The 27,339-nt window shown below is 40.3% G+C and overlaps 1 protein-coding gene across 6 annotated transcripts in view; it reads left to right on the forward strand.

Annotated features, from left to right (window-relative positions):
• col5a3a (collagen, type V, alpha 3a) overlaps positions 1 to 27,339 on the forward strand; it is a 243,094-nt gene that overhangs the window by 100,753 nt on the left and 115,002 nt on the right. For all 6 annotated transcript variants that reach the window (XM_060942576.1, XM_060942577.1, XM_060942578.1 and 3 more), the window contains 10 exons: positions 1,943 to 2,017; positions 2,301 to 2,384; positions 2,499 to 2,555; positions 4,782 to 4,835; positions 5,027 to 5,080; positions 5,307 to 5,360; positions 12,566 to 12,619; positions 16,256 to 16,309; positions 24,810 to 24,854; positions 26,523 to 26,576. In XM_060942576.1, coding sequence (XP_060798559.1) covers positions 1,943 to 2,017; positions 2,301 to 2,384; positions 2,499 to 2,555; positions 4,782 to 4,835; positions 5,027 to 5,080; positions 5,307 to 5,360; positions 12,566 to 12,619; positions 16,256 to 16,309; positions 24,810 to 24,854; positions 26,523 to 26,576 — 585 coding nt within the window. The remainder of the gene's footprint in view (positions 1 to 1,942; positions 2,018 to 2,300; positions 2,385 to 2,498; positions 2,556 to 4,781; positions 4,836 to 5,026; positions 5,081 to 5,306; positions 5,361 to 12,565; positions 12,620 to 16,255; positions 16,310 to 24,809; positions 24,855 to 26,522; positions 26,577 to 27,339) is intronic.

Genomic DNA, 27,339 nt, shown 5'->3' on the forward strand with positions numbered 1-27,339 from the left:
TTGAACTTCTGTATAAAATAGTTACCAATGTGCAAATGTGAGATTGTATTAAAATAAAATCAGACATGACTTCTAATTTCATGAAAAATTTGTGTACTTTTGTGTGTGTTTTCCAACCATGATTTTTTCTCAAGAATATTCATAAAAAAAAAGCCTTATGATTTGTGCTGTACAAAAATCCAAGGAGGAAAAATCATGCCTTGACATACAATAATAAAAACAGGGATTAATTGAGTTGAAAGGATGTATACAGACTTTTATTTTCAAAGTCGTTGGAGTCGGTTTCAGCTTAGTGAGGAAGTGAGGAAGCCAAGAAAACGTTTTATATTCCTGCTTGTGGACGTGTGTCTGTGTGCTGGGGTTTGCAAGTGTGTGTTTACATGTTGCTGTCGAAGCATTGATTGCTGTCTCTGACAGTGTTTCGTCGTTAATGTCAGCATGTTCGACTTTTACATGAACATTGAAGGACAGAGCGCAGAGTGAACTGAATGATGTGAAATCTATGATATTTTTATAATAGTGGAGAATGAATTTTGTATAAATGCTGTATATATATTTAAACTCACCGGCCACTTTAATAGGAACTTGTTCTTGATTCTAAGATCCCTGTTCTTGGCTGCAGGAGTGGAACCCAGTGCTTCTGTTGTTGGATGCTGAGATGCTTTTCTGCTCACCACGGTTGTAAAGAGTGATTATATGAGTTACTATATCCTTCCTGGCAAAAAAAAGCTCAGACCAATCTGTCCATTTTCCTCTGACCTCTCTTATCAACAAGGCGTTTGTTTCCACCCACAGAACTGTCGCCCACTCACTCAATGTTTTTTTGTTTTTCATACCATTCTGTCTGTGTAAACTCTAGAGACTGTTGTGTGTGAAAACCCCAGGAGATCAGCAGTTTCTGAAATACTCACTCAAACCAGTCCATCTGGCTCAAACCAACACCCATGCCACAGTGAAAGTCACACTTTGAGACAGTGTTGTAGTCGAGTCACTTAACCTCGAGTCCGAGTCCAGTCTCGAGCCCCCAGTGTTCAAATCCAAGTCATTAAAAAACACTTCGAGTCGAGGTCACTATTGATCCAAGTCGAGTCCCAGAACAAGACTCCACCCGCACCATTTGATGGTGTCTATTTTAGCGCCATTAACATTAGTTTGTTCCTGAACATGCCGTATGAACAGGTGAATGTGCTTCTCTTTGTCAGGGAGTGTGAAGTATTCTGTCAATACTTCGCAAAGTAAGTGTGCAATCGGCACACTGATTGCACCTTAATCCTCTGCAGGTGCGAGTTGTTTACGGCGCATGCACGAGAGTCCACTTGGTGCACGCGCTGTCCGGAGCGCACCCGAGAGTCTATCTGATGCACGCACCAAGGCGTGCAGGTGTGACACTCTTGCACGAAATTGGTATAAAAATGAATGTAGATATAAATATCTTATGCCAAATTATTATGGCATGTTACAAAAAATAAAGAAAAAATCAGAGTCCTCGTCTCCAATTTATGAGTCCGAATGCAGTTAATGCACGAGTCCAAGTCCGAGTCATCAGTGCTCAAGTCCAAGTCGAGTCACGAGTCCTTAAAATTAGGGCATGAGTCGGACTTGAGTCCGAATCCTGAACTCGAGTACTACAAGCCTGCTTTGAGATCACAATTTTTCCCATTCTCATGTTTGAAGTGAACATTTATAAACTGAAGTGCTTGATTTGTATCTGCATGATTTTATGCATTGTGCTGCTGTCAAGGGATCGGCTGATTAGAGAACTGCGTAAAACAACAGTTGGGTGGGTGTTCCTAATAAAGTGGCTGGCGATTTTTTTTTTTTTTATATCTCATCTCATCTCATTATCTCTAGCCGCTTTATCCTGTTTTACAGGGTCGCAGGCAAGCTGGAGCCTATCCCAGCTGGGTATATATATCTCACAGATTTTTTTCTCCTTTTTAAGGGCCCTGAGGGACGTCCAGGCCTCGCAGGGGTTGATGGGATACCAGGTCCCCCAGGGACCATGCTAATGTGGCCAGTAAGAAATCTGTTTCTATTTCATTACCCACATATGGCGTAGTCATGCTCGAGATCCTTGCTGCAGTAACAGCTGTGAACCACATGGTGGCGCTCTGCAATCAATATACACTTGACTCTTGTTCATTTTTCATGAAACACATTAAGTAACTGCTATTCTTTTTTAATGTATTATTTAGTTAATGACTAATTTGCCAGACTTTTCACATCCTGGCAGTGGGTGCTCATAATTTGTTCCTCTGTTGCGCTCTCTCTCTCTCTCTCTCTCTCTCTCTCTCTCTCAGTTTCATTATTCTGGCGGTTCTCAGAAAGGCCCTGTGTTGTCGGCTCATGAAGCGCAGGCTCAGGCCATCCTCCAGCAGACCAGAGTAAGACCTGCAACTGCAGCACAGCTCCTTTTGTCACACTGAGCTTCTTACACTCGCAGCATGTACATGGTGTGAAATCCCACATGGTTTTTCATTGTGTGTTTTTTTTCTCAGATTTCACTAAAGGGACCTTCGGGCCCGTCGGGACTCACGGGCAGAGCAGGACCAGTGGTAAGAGCCTTGTTACATATCCACATCAACATGACCATTAACACTGCAAGGCCCAAGTCTGGACTTGTAATCAGACTAACAGGAGAAACACAGCGCAGATTTCCTTTTCTGATTTTATTCCCCATTTATTCTGGTTATTTATTCCTTTTTCTAATGAAATTATTGTTTTGTGTGCTTTTAACATGTATTCACTTTTTCCTGACAATAATATTCAATCCAAATGGAATTAATTAAAGTTCATTGTTGTTGTTTTGCACAATGAAATTTCGTTAATGATACTCCAAGCTGATGCTTAAAAAATGACAAAATTACAAAAAGATACAGAAATACTCCAATAAAATAATGACAATAAAGATAAAATCAATAAAATATCGATCGAGGCATCCTTGTAAGACATTTCAAAGAGAAATATTCTTCAAAAACTGTATGATAAGTAAATAACAAAACAAAAAAGAAATAAACAATAAAGCAAGTACAATAGTACAAGAATACAAAAACAACAAAAGTGCAAAATACAACACAATGCAGTCTGTCTATCTATCTATCTATCTATCTATCTATCTATCTATCTATCTATCTATCTATCTATCTATCTGTCTGTCTGTCTGTCTGTCTGTTTTAATTATCTATCTATCTATCTATCTATCTATCTATCTATCTATCTATCTATCTATCTATCTATCTATCTATCTATCTGTCTGTCTGTCTGTCTGTCTGTCTGTCTGTTTTAATTATCTATCTATCTATCTATCTATCTATCTATCTATCTATCTATCTATCTATCTATCTATCTATCTATCTCTATCTATCTATCTATCTATCTATCTATCTATCTATCTATCTATCTATCTATCTATCTATCTATCTGTTTTAATTATGTATGTATGCATGCATGTATGTATGTATGTATGCATCTATCTATCTATCTATCTATCTATCTATCTATCTATCTATCTATCTATCTATCTATCTATCTATCTATCTGTCTGTCTGTCTGTCTGTCTGTCTGTCTGTCTGTCTGTCTGTTTTAATTATGTATGTATGTATGTATGTATGCATGCATGCATGGATGTATGGATGGATCTATCTATCTATCTATCTATCTATCTATCTATCTATCTATCTATCTATCTATCTATCTATCTATCTATCTATCTATCTATCTGTTTTATTATGTATGTATGGCTCTGTCTATTTGTCTGTCTGTCTGTCTGTCTATCTATCTATCTGTCTGTTTTTATTTATTATGTATGTGTCTGTCTGTCTATGTATCGATCAGTGTGTCTGTCTGTCTATTTTTATTTACTATTTTTCTGTCTAGCGCATTTTATGTCAAGTGCATTATTTTATTATTTATTTAAATATAAATTCCGAACTTTTGTGCTGTGAAGGTCAGTGTAGGATTTTTATTTTCTCAGGTTCAATGAGGAGAGAGAGAGAGAGAGAGAAAGAGAGAGAGAGAGAACAAACAAACAGCTAACTGCTAGCCCAGTGAGCGTATTTATCCACTGAGCGACTTGTGTGGAGAGCTGAGGGTAGTGAATTGTCCACTCTTAAAGAATATTGTCCATGTTGTGTACATGAGTGAGTGTCCCTAATCTGATGCGTGCAGGTGAAGTAAAAATAAAAAGTCCAGTACGGTGCAGTCTGTACATGTGCTGAATATAGTACAAGCGGAATCAAAGCACTATATTATGTTATATATGGATTATATTATTGAGGATTAAACTGGAGAACTGTTTTGTCGAGTATAAGTGGAATTGAATTACGTAATGGATATGACAAGACAGACTGCGCTGTTGGTATCAACCTGTTACCCCTGAGAAGTGTTTGTTCCTGTTATTCCTTACGCTATAACTGGCAAACCTGAAGACTTTCCCAGAGAGAAAACTTCCAGACAAACCCTGACACTGGAGACTCCTTCCATAAATGTTAAATCAAATGAACTTTCCTAACAGAAAGCATCACCACATTAAGGATTCGATGCTTTTCTTTGTCCAAAAAAGGCATGTTTTTTTAAAAACTATTTATTATTTGACTTGGAGTACAGTATGTGGAGTGTCTACCATACAAATCCTTGCGAATGAGTTTTTATGATATAAACAATAATGTATTAGGACGAGTGTGTTAATATAAAACATAGAAATTATTTATATTCCAGCTGGAGCTACTGTCAGAGTCGTGATGTTATAGAATATTAATCAGCACCTCCTGTGTGTGTTGCAGGGTCTCCCAGGCCCCAGTGGACTTAAAGGAGACAGTGGGGACACTGGACATCCGGTCAGCAAAATACATTTGTTGTAACTAATTATTAAAGCTTTTTAATGTTCCACCAGTTCATTATTATCACACTACTTGCTAGAGATGCTTCATTCGCATTTACATTCACTACCAGAGACACACTATTTGATGTATTTTCTACATTCAGATATGCTTTTTTCTCTTCCTCTTGTTTTGTCTCTGCTTCAAAGGGGCCACGCGGGTTGCCAGGTCCTCCGGGTCTTAGCGGGAGGCAAGGCAAGCGGGTAAAACATCTACACCGTATATAATTCCCTGGATTCTGTTTTTCTAAGAGGCAATTGTTGCAATTTAAGAAAGAGTTAACGCAGTTGCAAAATAATCCCTTATGAAACAAAATACATGTTGAGGCTGGTCTATAAATCTTGACTTTCTGATGAATATTGCATAAGCACAGTGATAATATGCGGATCAGGCATCGTGGCAGCAATCACCTTGTGCGTTTCTCCTCAGGGTCGTCCCGGGACAGATGGAGGTCGAGGAGCTCCAGGAGAGACAGGAGCGAAGGTGCGTTTCATACAGCAACTCTTTCAACTCGAATGTTACACTGCTACAATGCTATTTAATCTTTTCATGGTCCGTTTTATAATTGCGGGTACTGACTCTGTTAGTCATCGTCAACTCTGTTCATCGTTAAACTGGAGAGTCTATTAGCAGAATTGACCATAACAGAGTTGACATTTCCCACCATTTCGTGTCTCGACTCTGCATGCGAACCTCAAACTAGCTACCACGCGGCATGGATAAAAACAGGATGTTATGGATTTTAATCATGTTATTGTTTTAAAAAAAAAAAAGACTAAGAGATTCACTCCGGTATCACAGTAACAGAGTTGACGGATAATTGATCTACTGTTGGTGTAAAATCCTCAACATTTTGTTCAAATTAATGAGAGAAGAAACAGAACATACCCCACTGCCTTTCTGAAGTTTCCCGCCAGAGGAAGTGACATCACTCAGTTCAGGTGTCATGCGTATTATTAAAGTCTTTGTGGATTTTATGTGGTTTTATAACCGAGCTAACAGAGTTGACAAGAAAATATATTTATATAAAATTACTGAAATTTCAGGCGGCACGGTGGTGTAGTGGTTAGCGCTGTCGCCTCACAGCAAGAAGGTCCGGGTTCGAGCCCCGTGGCCGGCGAGGGCCTTTCTATGTGGAGTTTGCATGTTCTCCCCATGTCCGCGTGGGTTTCCTCCGGGTGCTCCGGTTTCCCCCACAGTCCAAAGACATGCAGGTTAGGTTAACTGGTGACTCTAAATTGACCGTAGGTGTGAATGTGAGTGTGAATGGTTGTCTGTATCTATGTGTCAGCCCTGTGATGACCTGGCGACTTGTCCAGGGTGTACCCCGCCTTTCGCCCGTAGTCAGCTGGGATAGGCTCCAGCTTGCCTGCGACCCTGTAGAACAGGATAAAGCGGCTACAGATAATGGATGGATGGATTACTGAAATTTCACATAATACAGAAAACAGTCTTTCTATGAGTTTATGCCATCATGTGTTGCCCGGCGTCGTCCACGTTTCACGAAAATCGCTTCTTCTCTCTCAATTTGTCACTGATTTTTATTCTTTTTGGCAGGAAGGTAGGTCTGCCTGGGGTGCATATGGCTTCTACCCAAATTTGCATGATTTCAATTAATAATGAAGTTATGGACTAATTAATCCTTAATGAGCAGTTCAACAAAAGTCGCTTCTTCTCAGTCAATTCCTCACCGTTTTGGATTCTTTCTGGCAAATTGGTCTGTATTTCTAGGGTATGAATAGCTTCTATATATAGCTTGTATAAAGTGTATATAGCTTGCAACATTTATTGTGCAAGGTGGCCCACTTTAGATTATTCCTTCTGGACTAGACGGGGCCAGAGTCAGCTACGCCATCATTGACGGTCTTGTTAGCTTAACCTAATTATTGGATTTTCCTCCAAACTTTGGCTATTCAATTTAGCTTTCACTATATAACACTTAGCTTAGGTTTATCTAACCGTTGTTTTTTTAATTATCAGCTTTAGCTTGGTTAGCTACTATTATAGTAGCTATGTTAGAGAAATAATATTAGCCAAGTTAATGGACAACATTAGCATGGACAATACTTCAACAGGGTTTGAGCAGAAAGTACATAATATGCCGTAACTGATCGAATACATTCAGGCTACATCCACACGACAACGGCAACGAGATTTTTTTTTAGCGGGTAAAAAAAATATCGCGTCCACATGGGCAACGGATCAGTAAAATATCAGGTACATATGGCAACGCAACGCTTGCTGAAAACGATGCAATACACATGCCACACCTCTACGTGCGCTGTAAGACGGTCCCATCGGAGACACCAGAACAATAGAAGAAGTAGGACGCATGCGCATAAACCCCTTCTTCTACCCGGCGTGATGACTTGTTCTAGTCATGTGGTTGTGACGTCATCGTAAACAAATCCGTTCTACTCATCCAGACGACTTCGCAACGGCGCCGTTGCCAGATTTTTCCACTCTGGAAACCGTTCTCAAAAAATATCGTTTTGGGGCACCCAAAACGCCGGTGCCGTGTTGACGCCAGGCCGAAACGATAAACAATTTTATCGGATTCACCTGAATCCGTTGCCGTGTGGACAGGGCCTCAGAATAAGGGCAACCGTGTTCCTCTAATAGTGTACAGAATAGTTGAAAGAAAGGAGAGTATTTATATTGAGGCAGCTGTTAGAGGACGGTTCAGTCTCTGACAGAGCGGCTAAAGCTGTGAGACTCCACCAGGAGGAAATGCAGGTCTGCTTTCTGTCCTCGGCTTCCACCCACAGACCTGCAACAGATGGAGATGATCTGCTGAGACGAGCCATCAGAACTCTCTGACCTTCTCATTCTGCACACGTGTGTGTGCACACGTGAGTGTATTAATAAGCAGAAATGACATTGAGGAAGGAGAAATTGGTTTGGGCTAGTTAATATAGGGCTGCTTGTGTGTGGCATGTTTGTGTTGTGTTTTCAGTGAGAGAGAGAGAGAGAGAGAGAGAGAAAAGCCCCTTTTACACAGGCTGTCCGAGGCGGGAATCTTACGCCATTATTCTGCCTCGTGTTGTGTCTAAAATGCCGGAATGATTGGTAGAAACAAAGCCAAAATCGATGTCTGTGTAAAAGGAACAGAAGGAACAGACGGCACAGCGGGACAGGGGTGTGACTTTTTTTTACTTTGATTGACGTTCTTCTTTCCGAGACCAGCACGAATTCAAACTTCTCCGTCTTCAGCGTCGAAGGTCCGCGTGCCTTTCTGCCTCAAACCGCTTCCTACTTCTCTTCACTTTCTCCTCCAACGTATTTCTGATCAGACAAACACGTTGCTTGTACGAGTCTCTCCACTCCTCTCTTCCTCATTCTCTCTCTCTCTGTCTCTCTCTGTTTTCAAGCACAGTTTTCTGTGACACTGTTTTTCCCCAGCTCAGGCTGCGCTCTAAAGGACACAAACACATCATATATATTGTGACTGTTACTCCCCTTAACCAGGAATTATTTATCAGAAGTGATCACATGTTTATATGATGCTGTGTAACTTTGCTGGTGTTTGAAAAGGGGTATAAATGTGATGGCTAACAAAAGCACCTCAACTCTCAGTTGGCCTGCTGTTGTTTTTAAAGCAGCACCGGTGTTCTTGGGGTGTTCATATTTCTGATGTGCAAGTACATCACCCTAGGCGCCGACGCTCTGTTGTGACACGTCCCACCTCTGATTGCTGAACACCAGCTTGCAATGTAAAAACACACACTGTCTCGGCTTTATTTGGTTCAATGTAAATCACTAAAGCTGGAATATCGAGGTGCTTCTTTACACAAGTATTATGGAATATCTGTGGAAAGAGAGAGAGAGAGAGAGAAATGGCTGTTTATCACATATCTCAGTGATTCGTTTCTATTTTGATATCTTACGCATTGATAATAATCTCATCTCATCTCATCTCATCTCATCTCATCATCTCTAGCCGCTTTATCCTGTTCTACAGGGTCGCAGGCAAGCTGGAGCCTATCCCAGCTGACTACGGGTGAAAGGCGGGGTACACCCTGGACAAGTCGCCAGGTCATCGCAGGGCTGACACATAGACACAGACAACCATTCACACTCACATTCACACCTACGGTCAATTTAGAGTCACCAGTTAACCTAACCTGCATGTCTTTGGACTGTGGGGGAAACCGGAGCACCCGGAGGAAACCCACGCGGACACAGGGAGAACATGCAAACTCCACACAGAAAGGCCCTCGCTGGCCCCGGGGCTCGAACCCGGACCTTCTTGCTGTGAGGCGACAGCGCTAACCACCACACCACCGTGCCGCCCCATTGATAATAATCTCATCTCATCTCATTATCTCTAGCCGCTTTATCCTTCTACAGGGTCGCAGGCAAGCTGGAGCCTATCCCAGCTGACTACGGGCGAAAGGCAGGGTACACCCTGGACAAGTCGCCAGGTCATCACAGGGCTGACACATAGACACAGACAACCATTCACACTCACATTCACACCTACGGTCAATTTAGAGTCACCAGTTAACCTAACCTGCATGTCTTTGGACTGTGGGGGAAACCGGAGCACCCGGAGGAAACCCACGCGGACACGGGGAGAACATGCAAACTCCGCACAGAAAGGCCCTCGCCGGCCCCGGGGCTCGAACCCAGGACCTTCTTGCTGTGAGGCGACAGCGCTAACCACTACACCACCATGCCGCCCCATTGATAATAATAATAATAATAATAATAATTGGCATATTGGCATACTAGCCCTGACATTGTTAGCTTGTTAACATATTTAGCTTTGGAGAGATAACAATGGACAAGCTAACTACTTCAGAAGCATATAATTTGATTTCTATGAACTACTGAGGTCTGTTTGTGTCACACAATCACACTTGCCACTAAATGGCTTGACTGAGAGATCAATTTAATCACACACTATAAAAATTATCTATTAACTGGTGTAACCGCTGTCTGCGTTGTGTTGTGTTTCTGTGACAAAAGCCGACACTTTCTCAGTGCTTGAATGCACTTTTATTGCCTGTAGGACAGCAAGGAAACCCACTGGTTGGTCACGTTCATATACAGCAGTCTCTCGGCACAGCTTCATGGGAAGAAGTTAGCAAATATTAGCTTAGCCTTTGAGCTAAGGTAGCTAACTATTGTATCAATATGTAACAACAATACACAGCCAATTTGACTCATTCTGTTAAGTGCAATGTGTTCGCCACCTTCTTAAGTATAATATAATTTTAGCTGTGTTATTGCATTACGTTATTTTCACAGTTTCAGTACAGTGCTGTGCTTTGAGTAACCTACCATGGGCTCAGTCCTCACGTACTGGTACTGAGGTAACGTCACAGCCAGTATTTATATGCTGAGGGGAGCCATGGCAACCAGTGAGTGTCCATGATACATATTGTATGTAACAACAAATCTGATTGCTTGTCACTGTGTCAAGTGGAATCAACAGCTAAAATCTGTTACACTAGCTTGCTAGTAAACTTAGCTTTTGGTTTACACAACACTACATTATAGTAAAGCATATAATAGTTAGCCTGAATTCTTGAGTTAATAACCTAATATTAAATAGTTTGCTAGCAAACTTGGCTATTGGTGTCCATTTCAGTACAATCATTAGCTACATCTGTCTAGTATCCTATCTGTTAGTTTTTATTTATTAGCCAAATATTACCTAGCTTGTTCCCTTACAGAAGCAAAGCAAACTTAGCTTCTGGTTTAAAATCCTAGGCATAATAGTGAGCCTAGGTTTAGGATGTTAGTTAGCTTGTTAGCAAACTTGGCTGCTAGTTTAAATTTCAGTACAATAACTAGAAGGACACTCAGTAGAGTCCATACCTCTGCCATGCCACATATTATCAACATCAAAATCAAATCACTTGAACCGAGGATAATACTAAAGCTGTACACCAAATTTCATCCCAATCCGTTCACTACTGCCACTGCCAACTGCCACTTTTGCTCAGTTTTTATCTTCATTTATCACAATTCTTGTTTTTAACCCTATTAATACACATTCACACACACACACACACACACACATATATATATATATATATATATATATATATATATATATATATATATATATATAAAATTACATTATTATCTGTGCATTGTATAGTCGGCTTGTTCTTGGGATTTTCCCCCCCTAAATTCTATTTTATGTTGTACAGTGTGTCTTTTTCTTTTCACATGTCTGACAACTTGCTGCTGCAACAAAACAATTTCCCACCTTGGGATCAATAAAGTAAATCTATCTATAAATAACTTGTTCCAAGTAATTAAAGTAATCTATCTATCTGTCTATCTAAGATAAATAACTTGTTCCAAGTAATTTAAGAACTTATCTATCTATATATCCATCCATCTACCTATGATAAATAACTTCTCATCTCATTATCTCTAGCCGCTTTATCCTGTTCTACAGGGTCGCAGGCAAGCTGGAGCCTATCCCAGCTGACTACGGGCGAAAGGCGGGGTACACCCTGGACAAGTCGCCAGGTCATCACAGGGCTGACACATAGACACAGACAACCATTCACACTCACATTCACACCTACGGTCAATTTAGAGTCACCAGTTAACCTAACCTGCATGTCTTTGGACTGTGGGTGAAACCGGAGCACCCGGAGGAAACCCACGCGGACACGGGGAGAACATGCAAACTCTGCACAGAAAGGCCCTCGCCGGCCACGGGGCTCGAACCCGGACCTTCTTGCTGTGAGGCGACAGCGCTAACCACTACACCACTGTGCCACCCCTGATAAATAACTTGTTCCAAGTAATTAAAGTAATTTAACAATCCATCTATCTAAGATAAATAACTTGTTCCAAGTAATTAAAGTAATCAATCAATCAATCTATCTATCTATCTATCTATCTATCTATCTATCTATCTATCTATCTATCTATCTATCTATCTATCTATCTACTTTTTGACTTATGTTGGGAACAGTTTAAAAAACAAACAAACAAACAAAACCTCTGGACCTGCATACATATCCGGATTTGCATCAAAATCTAATCAATTGTTCCTTGGCCCATCTTTCCTCCAAATCTGTTCACAATTTTTTGAGTTACGTTGGGAACAAACAACCAACCAATCACACAAACAGAGGCGGAAAACATAATCATGTCCAAAAAACCTGAAAGCGGTACTAACCCAAATTGTTCTCGCACCTTCTTTCTTCACTAACTTGGCTATATGCAAGTCAAACATCCACATTAGAAAGATAACATAAGATATTAGCCAAACTATTACTTATCTGATCTATAATTTCATTCCTATCAACTCCAGCTAGCTAGTTAGGCCTCCCTCTGTGATGCAGTTTGGGAAGGTGACTGGTCGTACCACCAATGACTTGAATATTCATAGTGAAAATACTCTTAACTAGCTTGTAAGCAAACATTAGATCTGGTTTAAATTTTGCGATATAAGAGTTAACCTAGCTTTATGTATCTTTTTTGGTTTGGAAAACCTAACAATAAATACCTTGCTAGCAACCATTGCTAGCTACTAGACAAATAGCTATGCTGTAGAGGTGATATTAGACAAGCTAATTCCTTCTCTAGCTAGCTTTAATGCATTACTGTGTTTACTGTGTGTGTGTGTGTGTGTGTGTGTGAGAGAGAGAGAGAGAACCTGCTATTTATCACATGCCCTGCATCTCGCTCATTCATCTCTATCTTTCATGCAGGGTGACAGGGGCTTTGATGGACTACCAGGGCTTCCAGGGGACAAAGGACACAGAGTGAGTGTGGCAAGGGGCGCTGCTTAATCAAATCCCACAACCTCAGCGCAGTCCAGCACATCTGTTTAGCTGTGAGATGCCTGTTTGTCTCTGCACAGCTGTGCACTTAGCATCCTCCATGCCTCTCTTTCATCTTATTCATCAGTTATTAGGAGTGTAAGGATACACTCTGGTTACGATTCGATTCAATTCATGAAACTGCCTTCATGATTCGCTTCAGTTTGATTCTCAGAATATTTTGAACAAAATATTAATGAAGAAAAATGATGAGCGAAAAGACTCCTTTTCGCTTATCATTTTTCGCTCAAAATTAAGAAATAATAATAATAATAATAATAATAATAATAATAACAACAACTAGAGGTACTGTGCCAAGGGCACAGTGGTATCCCATTTCCACACCTAAGACCTTGGGACAAAGGTCAAGGTTACAGAACTCAGAGAAATGAGGCCACTTGTCTGGAATCTGATGACAAAGGGAAAAGGATATAATATTTCCAAGGTTAATAATATTTATTAAGTTCCTATCTTTCACCAATTTCTTGATGCAGACCAGTGAAAAATATGCAGATCAATGATCTGAACTGTCAAGGTCACTCCAGGGCAAAACCAATGTTCCCAAATGAAAGCTCATACAGTGCCTTGCAAAAATATTCATCCCCCTTGGTGTTTGTCCTGTTTTGTTTCATTACAACCGGGAATTAAAATGTATGTTTGGAGGGTTAGCACCATTTGATTTATACAACATGCCTACAACTTTAAAGGTGCACGTTGTTTTTTTTTTTTTATTGTGACACAAGCGATAATTAAGATGAAAAAAACAGAAATCTGGAATGTGCATAGGTATTCACCCCCCCAAAGTCAATACTTTATAGAGCCACCTTTTGCTACAATTACAGCTGCAAGTCCCTTGGGGTATGTCTCTATTAGCTTAGCACATCTAGCCACTGGAATTTTTGCCCATTCCTCAAGGCAAAACTGCTCCAACTCCTTCAAGTTAGATGGATTGCGTTGGTGTCCAGCAATCTTCAAGTTATTCCACAGATTCTCAATTGGATTGAGGTCTGGGCTTTGACTAGACCATTCCAAGACATTTAAATGTTTCCCTTTAAACCACTCCAGTGTAGCTTTAGCAGTATGTTTAGGGTCATTGTCCTGCTGGAACGTGAACCTTCATCCCAGTCTCAAACCTCTGGCTGACTCAAACAGGTTTTCCTCCAGAATTGCCCTGCATTTAGTGCCATCTATCTTTCCTTCAGTCCTGACCAGCTTTCCTGTCCCTGCAGATGAAAATCATCCCCACAGCATGATGCTGCCACCACCATGCTTTATTGTAGGGATGATGTTCTCAGGATGTTGGGTTTGCGCCACACATGGCATTTGCCATGATGATCAAAAAGTTCAGTTTTTGTCTCATTTGACCAGAGGATCTTCTTCCATGTGTTTGGGAAGTCTGCCACATGCTGTTGGGCAAACTCCAAACTTGACTTTTTAAGCAATGGCTTTTTTTCTGGCCACTCTTCCATAAGGCCTCACTCTGTGGAGTGTACGGCTTAAAGTGGTCCTATGGACAGATACTCCCATCTCCACTGTGGATCTTTGCAGCTCCTTCAGTGTTATCGTTGGTGTCTTTATTGCATCTCTGATTAATGCCCTCCTTGCCCGGTCTGTGAGTTTTGGTGGTCGGCCTTCTCTTATCAGGTTTGTAGTAGTGCCATATTCTTTCCATTTTGCTATAATGGATTTAATGGTGCTCCGTGAGATATTCAAAGTTTGGGATATTTTTTATGACCCAACCCTGATCTATACTTCTCCACAATTTTGTCTCCGACCTGTTTTGAGGCTCCTTGGTTTTCATGTTGCTTGCTTCGTCATGTTGCAGAGTCAGGGTCCTTCCAGAACAGGTTGATTTATACAGACATCATGTGACAGATCATGTGATACTTTGATTGCACACAGGTGGATCTTAATCAACTAATTATGTGACTTATGAAGTGAATTGGTTGGACCAGCTCTTATTCAGTGGTTTCATATGAAAGGGGGTGAATACCTGTGCACACTCCAGATTTCTGTTTTTTCATCTTAATTATTGTTTGTGTCACAATAAAAAAAGAATGTGCACCTTTAAAGTTGTAGGCATGTTGTGTAAATCAAATGGTGCTAACCCCCCAAAAATCCATTTTAATTCCAGCTTGTAATGCAACAAAACAGGACAAACACCAAGGGGGATGAATACTTTTGCAAGGCACTGTATATGACTTCCTGTTCATGGTTAATAGTAACTATGGGCTTAACTCGCACCGTTTTTATAATACAAGCCATTGAAAATATGCAGGTCATTGACTTAAACTTGCAAGGCCACTCTAGAGCAAATTTGTTTGTGCCAAAAGACAGTCCATGTATGACTTCCTAGTCATGCTTAATAGTAACTATGGACCTATCTAGCACAGTGTATGAGATACAGGCCTTTGAAAATATGAGGGTCACTGATCTGACCTTTCAAGGCCACTCCAGGTCAAATTTTTTAGCCCCAAAGGAAAGCACATATATGACTTCCTATTCATGGTTAATAGTAACTATGGCCTTATCTTGCTCCGTTTTTGAGATAGGCCATTGGAAACTTGTGACCTAATATTGACCTAGGTCAAAGGTCAATAGGTCAAAACTGTAAATATTCATTAAACATGTTTTTCTATGGCAAAGGAGCAAGACTAGCTCAAAGACCATGAAAAATAGGCAAAACTCTGACTTTTTGCTATAGAGTCACCTAATTGGCAAGTTCAAGGTCACGTAACTCAGTGAAAATACGTCAAATCACTTAACCGACATGAACTATTTTGAAGCCCCCCAAATAGGTTCTCTGTACCCAATTTGATAAAAATTCATGAAAAAATGAGGGAGGTGTCGCGAGTTAACGCGAGTGACCTTTGACCTAATTCTGGCAAAAGGTCAAAGTCAGAGGTCAAATGAGTGCAAAAAAGTATTAAGGTAGAAGGGCCAGGGAAGATGGCATGAAGTCATTTTGTCTAGCTTGTCCTGGTACTGTACCAGGTGGTCCCATTCATAGCCATTCCTGAAAAATTTATGATGTCATAAAACGATGTAATGTGACGTTAGGCATGATATGGAGATCACAGATGGTCACATCCTATATGCACACCAAGTTTCATCCAGGTACCTTGAAAACTGAGTGAGAAATGACCCTTGTCTAACTACTACTACGACGTGTACACTAAACCTAAGCAATTTCAAGATCCCATTTCCATTGAAGTGGATAATAATGCTTGATTGAAAAAAAAAATTAAATAAACAAAATCTCTGACCCAGTTAAAAAGATCCAATGAAACATGATGGGGTCCATAGCAGTGCCTGTGGTATCATTTTAACCAGGAATAGAGCTCCAAAGTCAGTTAAACTGACCGGCTTCTGCTACATTTGTTGTCACAGGCACTGTGCATTGCAGATGTGTGTGGCTGGTATTGTTTGAAATCTACTGAAGGTCTTTTTTTAATGGTTGTAATGTGATTGTCACATTTGTGCATCACGATGCATCATCATGTTACGATGTATGGGTTTTATAGTAAAAACACAAATGTTTACTTTTAATTTGATGATCTTTATATTTTGTCTGTTTAGGGGGATCAAGGAAAGCCAGGCCAGCATGGTCCACCTGGGGAACCTGGTGAGAAGGTGATGGAAATCTTGAACTTGTCTCAAAATTATTAAAGGAATTTGTTTAGTTTAGTTAAGTTAAGTTTATTGTGGTTGACCATAAAAAGATAAATATGTACAATAAATAAAATAAATACAACACCCCTCCCCCAGAATTAAATACAGGGTGTTTCAAAAAATGTGATATTATTTGAGATGTAAATATCCCAGAAACTACATACTGTAGTCTAGGCAAATGAAACTGAACAGGCTTAATGTTGAGCAATATAAGATTTATTCCTCAAAATTTGAATGAAAAATTCAAAAGGTATGTGGATTCCATGAACGATTTCACAAATTTTCAATATGTGCGCCACCTGAGACATGGCACTGAACGAGGTGCAGCTTGTAGGGTTTCATTCGCAAACGTTTCCTCAGGACATGCCAAACTGCTGTTGGAGGAATCTGGGTCTCCAGGCTTGCTCTTCTTATGGACTTCTTGGGGCTTCGCAAGAGTTTTTCGTGAACCTACTCAACTGTCTCTTCCGATGCTGGTGGTCATCCAGATCCTTTTGCCCTGCTGCACAGACAGCCTTCCTCTTTGAACTTTTTGTGCCATGTCCAAATCTGCATTACACTTGGTGCATTTTTAGAGAATCCTCTCATAAATGCACACTGCACAGTCTTGTTCAACTGTGTTCGAGCGTCCTCTAACACACAAAACGCCTTTTCTTTCCTAGTGAATGGCATTTCTATACCTCAAAAGATAAAAACAAAAAACATTAAACATAAAATTTTGACCTGTTTCCACACATGCTGTTAAAATTTGAGGTCAATTGAAAGATAATTGGCAAAGTGATTAGGTTGTGAAATGATATCAAAATTTATATTGATATCATATTATTTATATATATATATATATATATATATATATATATATATATATATATATATATATATATATATATATACAGTTGTAGTCAGAGGATTATATACAGTGACATGAATGTCATCTTGGATATGAATGTCATGGCAATATTTGGGCTTTCAGTCATTTCTTTAAACTGTTCTTTTTCTCTGGCAGAATGATTGTACAGCATACATCTTTAATAAAAAAAAACACTAGAATTTGGTGCACAAGTTTTAATTTTATTTGGGTTTTCTGAAATCAACACAGGGTCAACATTATACATACAGGGTGCAAAATTTACATACGCTCACTTAGATTATTCATTCAGTGGTGAAACTTTCAAAATGTCTCTTATCTTGCCAAGGCCGAGGTCTCTTAACTTCCTGTTAGTGATCATGATTGACTACAGCTGGTAACTTCAATGTGCCTTCATAAAAAGGGTTTGTTTAAAGCACTCATTGGATTGACCAACAGACAGTAAAATGGGAAAGTCCAAGGACCTCAGTGCAGATCTGAGAAAGAGGATCGTAGATATACACAGCTCCGGAATGTCTCTTGGAGTCATTTCTAAACAACTGCAAATTCCAAGATCAATTCAAACAATTGTATGCAAGTTATTGCGAGGTGTAGTCACTTTCCCAAGCCACTTTGCTTCAAGAAAACCCAAACTGTCACCCTCAGCTGAAAGGAAGTTGGTTTGGATGGTCAGAACAACCTGGGAACCACCATGGCACAGCCCTGCCATGAACTGGAAGCTGATGGATTACTGTCTACAGTTCAGATCACCATGGACTAAGAGGCTGCTATCCAAGAAATAATGCCTTGCTCCAAAATTGACACCTTAACTAAAGTTTGAAGCTGATCACACGGGCAAAGAAAAAACCTTCTGGAGGATAGCTGTATGGTCAGATGAGACAAAGATTGAGTTGTTTGGCTACAATGACCACCATGTACAGAGGGACACTGTACCAGCTGGTGGTGGTGGTGGTGGTAGGATCATCATGCTCTGGGGCTGTTTTGCTGCCAGTGGAACTGGTTCATTGCACAAAGTAGATGGAATAATGAAGGAGGAGGACTACCTCAGAATTCTTCAGCATAAACCATCAGAAACTTGAAGACAACTTGGGACTTGGGAGTTACAACAGGACAGTGAACGCAAACACGCATCAGAGCTGGTTGTGGAGGATAAAGCAGGCTAATAATAAGCTTTAAACAAGCCCTGACTTCAACCCTATTGAAAATATATGGACCGTGCTTGTAAGTCGAGTCCATGGCAAGAAAAAAAATTAATTGAACTCTACCAATTCTACCATGAAGAATCGTGAAATATCCAACCAGAATTCTGCCAGAAGCTTGTTCATGGTAAACAAAAATGTTTGGTCAAGGTGAATCTTGCAAAGAGACATTTTACCCAAATATTAGGTGTGCTGTATGTATATTTTTGACCCTGTATGTATAATTTGGATTTCAGAAAACCCAAAGAAATTAAAACTTGTGCACCAAATCCTCATGTGTTTTTATTATTATTATTAAAGATGTATGGTATGCTGTACAATCATTCTGCCACAGAAAAAGAACAGTTCAAAGAAATTACTGAAAGCCCAAATATTGCCAGTACATTCACATCCAAGATGACATTCATGTCACTGTATGTAAAAAAAAAAAATAATAATAAAAAAATAATGTATTGCTTATGGCGTGCAAATTAACATGAAATATATGATCAAATGTGCAATACAAAATATTATAAAAAATATGGGCATATACATGTGGTGTGCGCGTGCATTGCATGCACATACGCACACGCACGCCACATGCATGCATACATACACATGACACGTACACACACACACGCACACACAAAAAACTTAGAAAAAAAAAATCCCTAATATAAAACTAGCTATTTGTAAACTCTATTGAATAGAAATGTCTTAACTAATTTCTTAAAGTTGTTCAAATCCTTCTCCTGTCTAATCTCTCGAGGAAGTGTATTGAAAAATGTTGGCGCAGCTGTTGCAAAGGCCCTGTCACCCAGCGTCTTCTTTGTCTTAGCATTGAATGGTGTGAGAAAAATGTCATGGTTTCTGCCTAAAGCATATGTGCTCCATGACTTAATCTGAACCAAATTATAAATGTATGCTGGTGCAAACCCATACATTGCCTTGAAAGTTAAAACTAACATTTTAAAAACTATTCGTTCACTAACCGGGAGCCAGTGCAGATAGCGCAAAACCGGAATAATATGAGAAAAACGAGGCGTATCTGTAATAAACCTTGCTGCTGCAGTTTGGACTCGCTGTAATGTGCTAATAGACTTGGCCGGAAGGCCATACAAAAGACTGTTGCAATAGTCCAATCTACTTGTTATAAAGGAATGAACTAGGATTCTAGAAGTGTCAGTAGAAAGATATTTTCTTATTCTGCTGATGTTATGGAGATGAAGAAATGCAGTCTTACAAGTGTTATTGATATGAGGTACTAGACTCATATTACTGTCAAATATTGTTGCTAAATTCTTGGCGGTTGAGACAGGTGCAACACTAACTTCACCCACTGTTAAGTTGTGAATATTAACCTTCTTGAGCTGATGTTTAGTCCCTACAATTAAGAACTCAGTCTTTACGTTATTCAATTTCATCTTGTCCATTGCCATCCATGTGCGTACTGCTTTGATGCACCGCTCCATTGCAGCAACGCACTCCACATAATTGAGTGTCATCTGCATATGCATGTGCCACTGGTAAGTGTTCCTTGATGATATCAAACAACTTACTGGCATATAGTGAAAAGAGTAAGGGTCCTAGACAGGAACCCTGTGGCACTCCACATGATAACTGGAACTTGTCCAAAAGACCCTTGCCATATACCACTTGCTGTGCACGGCCTGACAGATAGGAAGCGAACCACTGAAGTACTCTTCCTGTGATACCAAATGATGTCTCAAGTCGACGGAGGAGGATTGTATGGTCGACCGTATCAAAGGCCACACTCAGCTCTAACAGCACGAGTAAAATCACATGCTGACGCTCCATGCTCAGTAAAATATCATTTTGCACTTTTAAAAGTGCTGTCTCCGTGCTATGGCTCTTTCTGTAGGCTGACTGTAGTTCAGGGACTTAGCCGTGAGTTTGCAAGTAGTCAGATGCTTGTTCACAAACTACGCGTTCTGTCAGCTTAGAAATGAGCTGTAGGTTGCTAATTGGGCACAGGTTGGTAAACACAGCGTCTAGTCTCGCTTTCTTTAGCAACGGCTTAACAATAGCCTCCTTCCAGACTTCAGGGAACTATCCATTAGCCAATGAGGAGTTGATCAAGTGAGTGACGACTGGTTCCAAACGTTCTACCAAGACTGGCGTAGGCACTGGATCCGATTCACAGTACTTCTTAGCAGAGCTCATGACGAGTTTTAACGTCATCCTCACTTAGCTGACGAAAGGAGGACAACGCAATACTGCAATCCACAATCCTCTTGTCATCAGGGAACAGGTCACGAGAGGATGATTCCAGATACATGGCATCAACTTCACTCCTAATTCTTGAGATCTTATGCACAAAGAACAAGCCAATATCATTAGACAACACTGTGTCGTCAGAAGAATTTGGAAAGCAAAGTTCACTTTTTGGTATTAGTAGCGCTTTTGCAGCTCGAAAGAGTTTGCTTTGATTATCACAATTTTCAGAGATGAAGTCAGTGTAGTATGTCTTTTTTGCTTCGTTTATCAGACGAATCACATGATTCCTCTGAGCCTTGAATAGATTAAAATCTTCAGTCAACTTGCTCTTCCGCCACGCCCTTTCAGCCTTCTGTCGACGTCATTTTGCAGCATTAATCTCTGCGTTGTACCAAGGAGCAGTCTGTCTCACTCTGAGTATCTTAGTCTTCAAGGGGGCGTGCCGGTCCATTCATTCAATCAAGGTAGAATTGTAAACACGTACAAGAGCATCAATTTCCTCTGCCGACTGATTTTGTGACCAGCCAAGGTCAGTTGAACACAGTGTAGATTCAGACACGTCTCGCCTCAGTGCATCATAATCAATAGACTTCAACTTCCAATAAGTGACTTTGCGTTTCAATGGCAAGGGCTTGCCGACATGAAGGTTGCAAATAACCGAGAGATGATCTGAAGTAAAGCGATCCACTTAAGCCTGTCCTTCGATGATGTGATCAGGGATGCGCGTAATAATCAGGTCTAGGGTGTGGCCATCAACGTGGGTAGGGTAGTTGGCATGTTGCTTCAATCCCACCGAATCAAGCAAATCCTGAAACTTGACGGAGTCTACGTCGCTAGTAGAATCGACATGGATGTTGAAGTCCCCGCAAATTAAAAGTGACTCCTTACATAGTAACAAAGATTCCAAGTAGCTGAAAAATTCCTCAAAAAATACGTTCGTGGGTACTCTGTGTTCACTGGAATAAGGCGGGCGATATATAATAACTACACGCTGTTTATCAGCAGAGGAATAGTTGATTAGCCACTCAGAGAATTCATATGAAGTTTTGTTCCCTGCATCAATTTTGTTCACAAATAGTGAATCACGATGTAAAAGTGCAGTATCACCACCATGACGCAAATCCCGAGTATGATCTAATAACTTGTAGCCATCCGGGTACAGCTCCACACAGACAGCAGCGTCGCATTGGTTGAGCCAAGACTCAGTTATAGCAACAGTATCCGGTTTGCAATCGTGAGAGATATAATCAGCGATATCAGCAGTCTTATTTCTCACAGAACGACAATTGAGCAGACAAAACTTCATTGACTTTAAAAAGTTGTTTAGGGATGAATCGAGGCACAGTCCACGCTGATCAGATTGTTGATATTACGACGGATTGGCTGTGAACCATAAACCATGTTGTCAATACCACAAGGCAAAGTTGATGATCTTGGAGGCCTTTTATCATGCCACCTAAAAACAATCGATGAAATTTCATGTAGGCCACTGGGACCTGGGTTTAATTTGAACAACAGATCATCCTCCAGAAGGATGTGGAACATCGCTGTGGTGTTGTTATAGTAAGCGCACGGGCACCTGTGTCTTCGCAATTTCAACCATGTCAGGAATGTAGGGAATAAACTGATGGAATGTCCAAAATAAACGGTACAATTAGCGTAAGCTCCATTCCACGATGGCAAACACAATAGACAATCGTTAACAAGCGACCAACCATTGACCTGTGGAAAAAAAACCCAAAACTTCTGACCACAACTGTATGTGTGTGATATATATATATACAGTTAGGTCCATATATATTTGGACACTGACACAAATTTTGTTTTTTTTACCTGTTTACTGAAACATATTCAAGTTATAGTTATATAATGGACATGTACATAAAGTCCAGACTTTCAGCTTTCATTTGAGGGTATCCAAATTAAAATTGGATGAAGGGTTTAGGAGTTTCAGCTCCTTAACATGTGCCACCCTGTTTTTAAAGGGGCCAAAAGTAATTGGACAATTGACTCAAAGGCTATTTCATGGGCAGGTGTGGGCAATTCCTTCGTTATGTCATTCTCAATTAAGCAGATAAAAGGCCTGGAGTTGATTTGAGGTGTGGTGCTTGCATTTGGAAGATTTTGCTGTGAAGAAAGCATGCGGTCAAAGGAGCTCTCCATGCAGGTGAAACAAGCCATCCTTAAGCTGCAAAAACAGAAAAAACCCATCCGAGAAATTGCTACAATATTAGGAGTGGCAAAATCTACAGTTTGGTACATCCTGAGAAAGAAAGAAAGCACTGGTGAACTCATCAATGCAAAAAGACCTGGACGCCCACAGAAGACAACAGTGGTGGATGATCGCAGAATAATTTCCATGGTGAAGAGAAACCCCTTCACAACAGCCAACCAAGTGAACAACACTCTCCAGGAGGTAAGCGTATCAATATCCAAATCTACCATAAAGAGAAGCCTGCATGAAAGTAATTACAGAGGGTTCACTGCACGGTGCAAGCCACTCATAAGCCTCAAGAATAAAAAGGCTAGATTGGACTTTGCTAAAAAACATCTAAAAAAGCCAGCACAGTTCTGCAAGAACATTCTTTGGACAGATGAAACCAAGATCAACCTCTACCAGAATGATGGAAAGAAAAAAAGTATGGCGAAGGCGTGGTACAGCTCATGATCCAAAGCATACCACATCATCTGTAAAACACGGCGGAGGCAGTGTGATGGCTTGGGCATGCATGGCTGCCAGTGGCACTGGGTCACTAGTGTTTATTGATGATGTGACACAGGACAGAAGCAGCTGGATGAATTCTGAGGTATTCAGAGACATACTGTGTGCTCAAATCCAGCCAAACTGATTGGTCGGCGTTTCATAATACAGAAGACCCAACACATAAAGCCAAAGCAACCCAGGAGTTTATTAAAGCAAAGAAGTGGAATATTCTTGAATGGCCAAGTCAGTCACCTGATCTCAACCCAATTGAGCATGCATTTCACTTGTTAAAGACTAAACTTCAGACAGAAAGGCCCACAAACAAACAGCAACTGAAAACTGCTGCAGTAAAGGCCTGGCAGAGCATTAAAAAGGAGGAAACACAGCGTCTGGTGATGTCCATGAGTTCAAGACTTCAGGCAGTCATTGCCAACAAAGGGTTTTCAACCAAGTATTAGAAATGAACATTTTATTTACAATTATTTAATTTGTCCAATTACTTTTGAGCCCCTGAAATGAAGGGATTGTGTTTAAAAAATGCTTTAGTTCCTCACATTTTTATGCAATCATTTTGTTCAACCCACTGAATTAAAGCTGAAAGTCTGAACTTCAACTGCATCTGAATTGTTTTGTTCAAAATTCATTGTGGTAATGTACAGAACCAAAATTAGAAAAATGTTGTCTCTGTCCAAATATTTATGGACCTAACTGTATATACTGACTCAGAGGTTGGAAATGTAGTCGGAAAGGATGAGCCAATCAATGACACGGTGTTATTCTGCTGTTTTATTAAACTGTTTATCTACACATGGCATTACCGAACCAACCCAAACAGCCAGACAGCGTCTCATGGAGTTTGCTGTATATTTTAAGCTCCAGATGCTTGAGCATGCATTTTGCACAGCAATATGTTTCCATTACTTGTTAGCCATGTTACTTCTGTCGTTATAACTCCTCCAAAACTATAGAAGCAAACGTCCAACACCAAACACATCTTGGCTAAATAAATTGCATTTCAGGTAAAAGGAAAATAAGAAGAGTTACATTTCATTATGGCTACTTTATAAGCCCAGAAGGCCGATTTATTATTATTATTATTATTATTATTATTATTATTATTTTTTGTTGTTGTTGTTCTCAGCCTAATTGAGTGTTTAGTTCTTTAACTAATAAGCTTTTGAAAGGCTTTGCTCTCCCAGGTGTAGCTGCAGCAAAACCTCATGAATTGTATAAAACCAGACACGAGTAATAGCGTGCAAGGTGGATCGCCATTATGCAAAGTTGTGCGATGTATTATGCAGTGATTCATGCTGATCAAAGCTTTCGAGAAAGACCAAATGGGAATATCTTTGCATAAATAAGCACTTTTCCATCGTTTCAGCTCGGACTCTTAGTGAGCTGCGATGCACTGCGATACACTTCTGTACACTTCAGCAAAGAGGCTAAATTTCCAACTGATGTGCTTTATTTTAGGGTTCGGATGGACCTGTAGGACCAAGAGGACAACCAGGTGAACCTGTGAGTCCTACACACACTCACTCATACTCACACTCACATTCACACAGATGATCCACCTCGTTATCCTCTCTCAATCTGGCCCAAGGCTGATTATCTGTGACTCCAGCTCAAATCGTTTCCCACAGGTGAGCTGCCTCTTTAAATACATCAACCAGCAGTGAGAGAAAGTGAGAGGGTTGGCGTTAGCAGGAAGTGAGCTCTATTAGAGAGAGCCAGGAGAAATCTTGCACTCCTCAGCGCTGGAGATGAGAAAAAGAGAGCACAGGAGATAAATGAAGGGTTTGAGATAGATGTGCTAGGAGATTGGCAAGGGAGGAGGAATGGAACCCTGGCCTGTATGATTATATTTCCATATCAATCACCTCCCCAGAGATCACAGATGTGGCTCTGGAACAGGTGGCTTGGCCGGTGTACAAAGTCTGAGCATGATATAAACAAAGCACGCGCACACACACACACATCCAGCTGAATGTCTCGATGCATGCAATAACACGTAAACACAAGCACACCAAAGTTTTTTTTTGTTAAAGGCATTAACCCCCCGTTACCACTGGGATACTTGTTTTTAATCCTTTGGACTTTTCATAAAGTTAAATCAATTACTCTGGGAAAGTTATACATTTTCAGACTGCTTTGAAAGTCGATTCTCTAGGCTTAGGATATGCAAAGCACCCGAGTGTAGTTTACATCTCCGAGGTTGCCAGATTTTGTTGAGTAAATACATCGGAGTGAGTAGATGCAGATTCTAAACAGGCCTGTAGTACTCGAGTCAGACTCGTGCCCTAATTTTAAGGACTCGTGACTTGACTTGGACTTGAGCACTGATGACTCGGAGTCATGCATTAACTGCATTCGGACTCGTAAATTGTTCTTTATTTTTTGTAACATGCCATAATAATTTGGCATAAGATATTTATATCTACGTTAAATTTTGTACTAATTTCATGCAAGAGTGTCACACCTGCGCGCCTTGGTGCGTGCATCAGATAGACTCTCGGTCGCACTCCAGACAGCTCGCACACCAAGCAGACTCTCGCGCGCCCTGTAAATGACTCACACCTGCAGAGGATTAAGGTGCAATCAGTGAAAACACACTTACTTTGCGAAGTATTGCTGACACATTACCGAGCCTTATTTCCTTGTTTGGGTTCCTGATCCCTGATTTCCTCTTTCTCGTCTTTGATTCTGCCGAGTCTACGATAGTCTGTTTGTGCCTCGCTCGACCTATCGCCTGTTTCACCGTTTTACGATTTTGCCTGCCGTTCTGGATTGTTTACGGTCTTCACTTGTATTAATAAACACACCTTCTGCACTTACATCCATTTCCCAACCATCTCTGACAGAATACTTCACACTCCCTGATAAAGAGAAGCACATTCACCTGTTCATACCTCATGTTCAGGAACAAACTACTATTAATGGCGCTGAAACAGCCACCGTCAAATGGTATGGTTGGAGTCTCGTTCTTGGACTCGACTTGGACTCGACTTGAAATTTGTTTTAATGACTTAGACTTGACTCGGCCTTGAACACTGGGGACTCAAGACTGGACTCGGACTCGAGGTTTAGTGTCTCGACTACAACACTGATTCTAAACACAAGTGTCATTAATAAATCATTTATTTTATTTTGTGACTGTATTTTCTGATGGCATTGTGGTTATTCCAGGGGCAAAGAGGATTTGTAGGATCCAGAGGACCACCTGGACCACCTGGACAGCCTGTAAGTGATAGTGTTCAGCTTTCACTATTGATGTCTGTACAAAGCAATTCACACTTCATAGATCGTACTGCACTGAACGAGACCACGACATCCAGCAGGAGAAATAAATAAGGATTGGATATTGATGGTTTGTTATTAGCTCCTATTTGTTATCCTGTGACATTTTACGAGCCGGTGTGATTTCCGCTGTGAAAGATAAGTGATTAAGTTGAAGGTCAATGTGATTTTTTTTTTCTATAAATTTGAGTGTGAGGTGGTTTTCTGATACTGATACTGAGCATTACAAACTTTGATTAAAAAAATAAGAGAAACACAAGTTCATAAGAAAAAAAATTGGGTTCTTTTCAAGCTTTGGATTCTGTTAACCAGAAACAATATGTACTGTATAATGAACAATAATACTATTTTGGTCAATATGTGTTTCATTAGCTTTTTGGCTAACATTTGAGGCACTTGATTCAGTGCATACCTACGACAAGCCACACATCAGGATTTGTATGAAAATCTAATCAATTGTTCTTTGGCCCATGGCTTACCTTTCCTCCAAATTTCATCCAAATCCATTCACTACTTTTTGAGTTACATTCAGAACAAACAAAAAAATCTTGGATCTGCATACATATCCGGATCCTGGATCCACATATCCAGATTTGCATCAAAATTTAATCATTTGTTTTTGGTCCCATTACCCACCTTTCTTCCAAAATTCATCTAAATCTGTTCACTACTTTATGAGTTATGTTAAGAACAAACAACCAAAAAA

The sequence above is a fragment of the Neoarius graeffei genome, chromosome 16 (genome assembly GCF_027579695.1).
Source record: "Neoarius graeffei isolate fNeoGra1 chromosome 16, fNeoGra1.pri, whole genome shotgun sequence".
Taxonomy (NCBI): domain Eukaryota; kingdom Metazoa; phylum Chordata; class Actinopteri; order Siluriformes; family Ariidae; genus Neoarius; species Neoarius graeffei.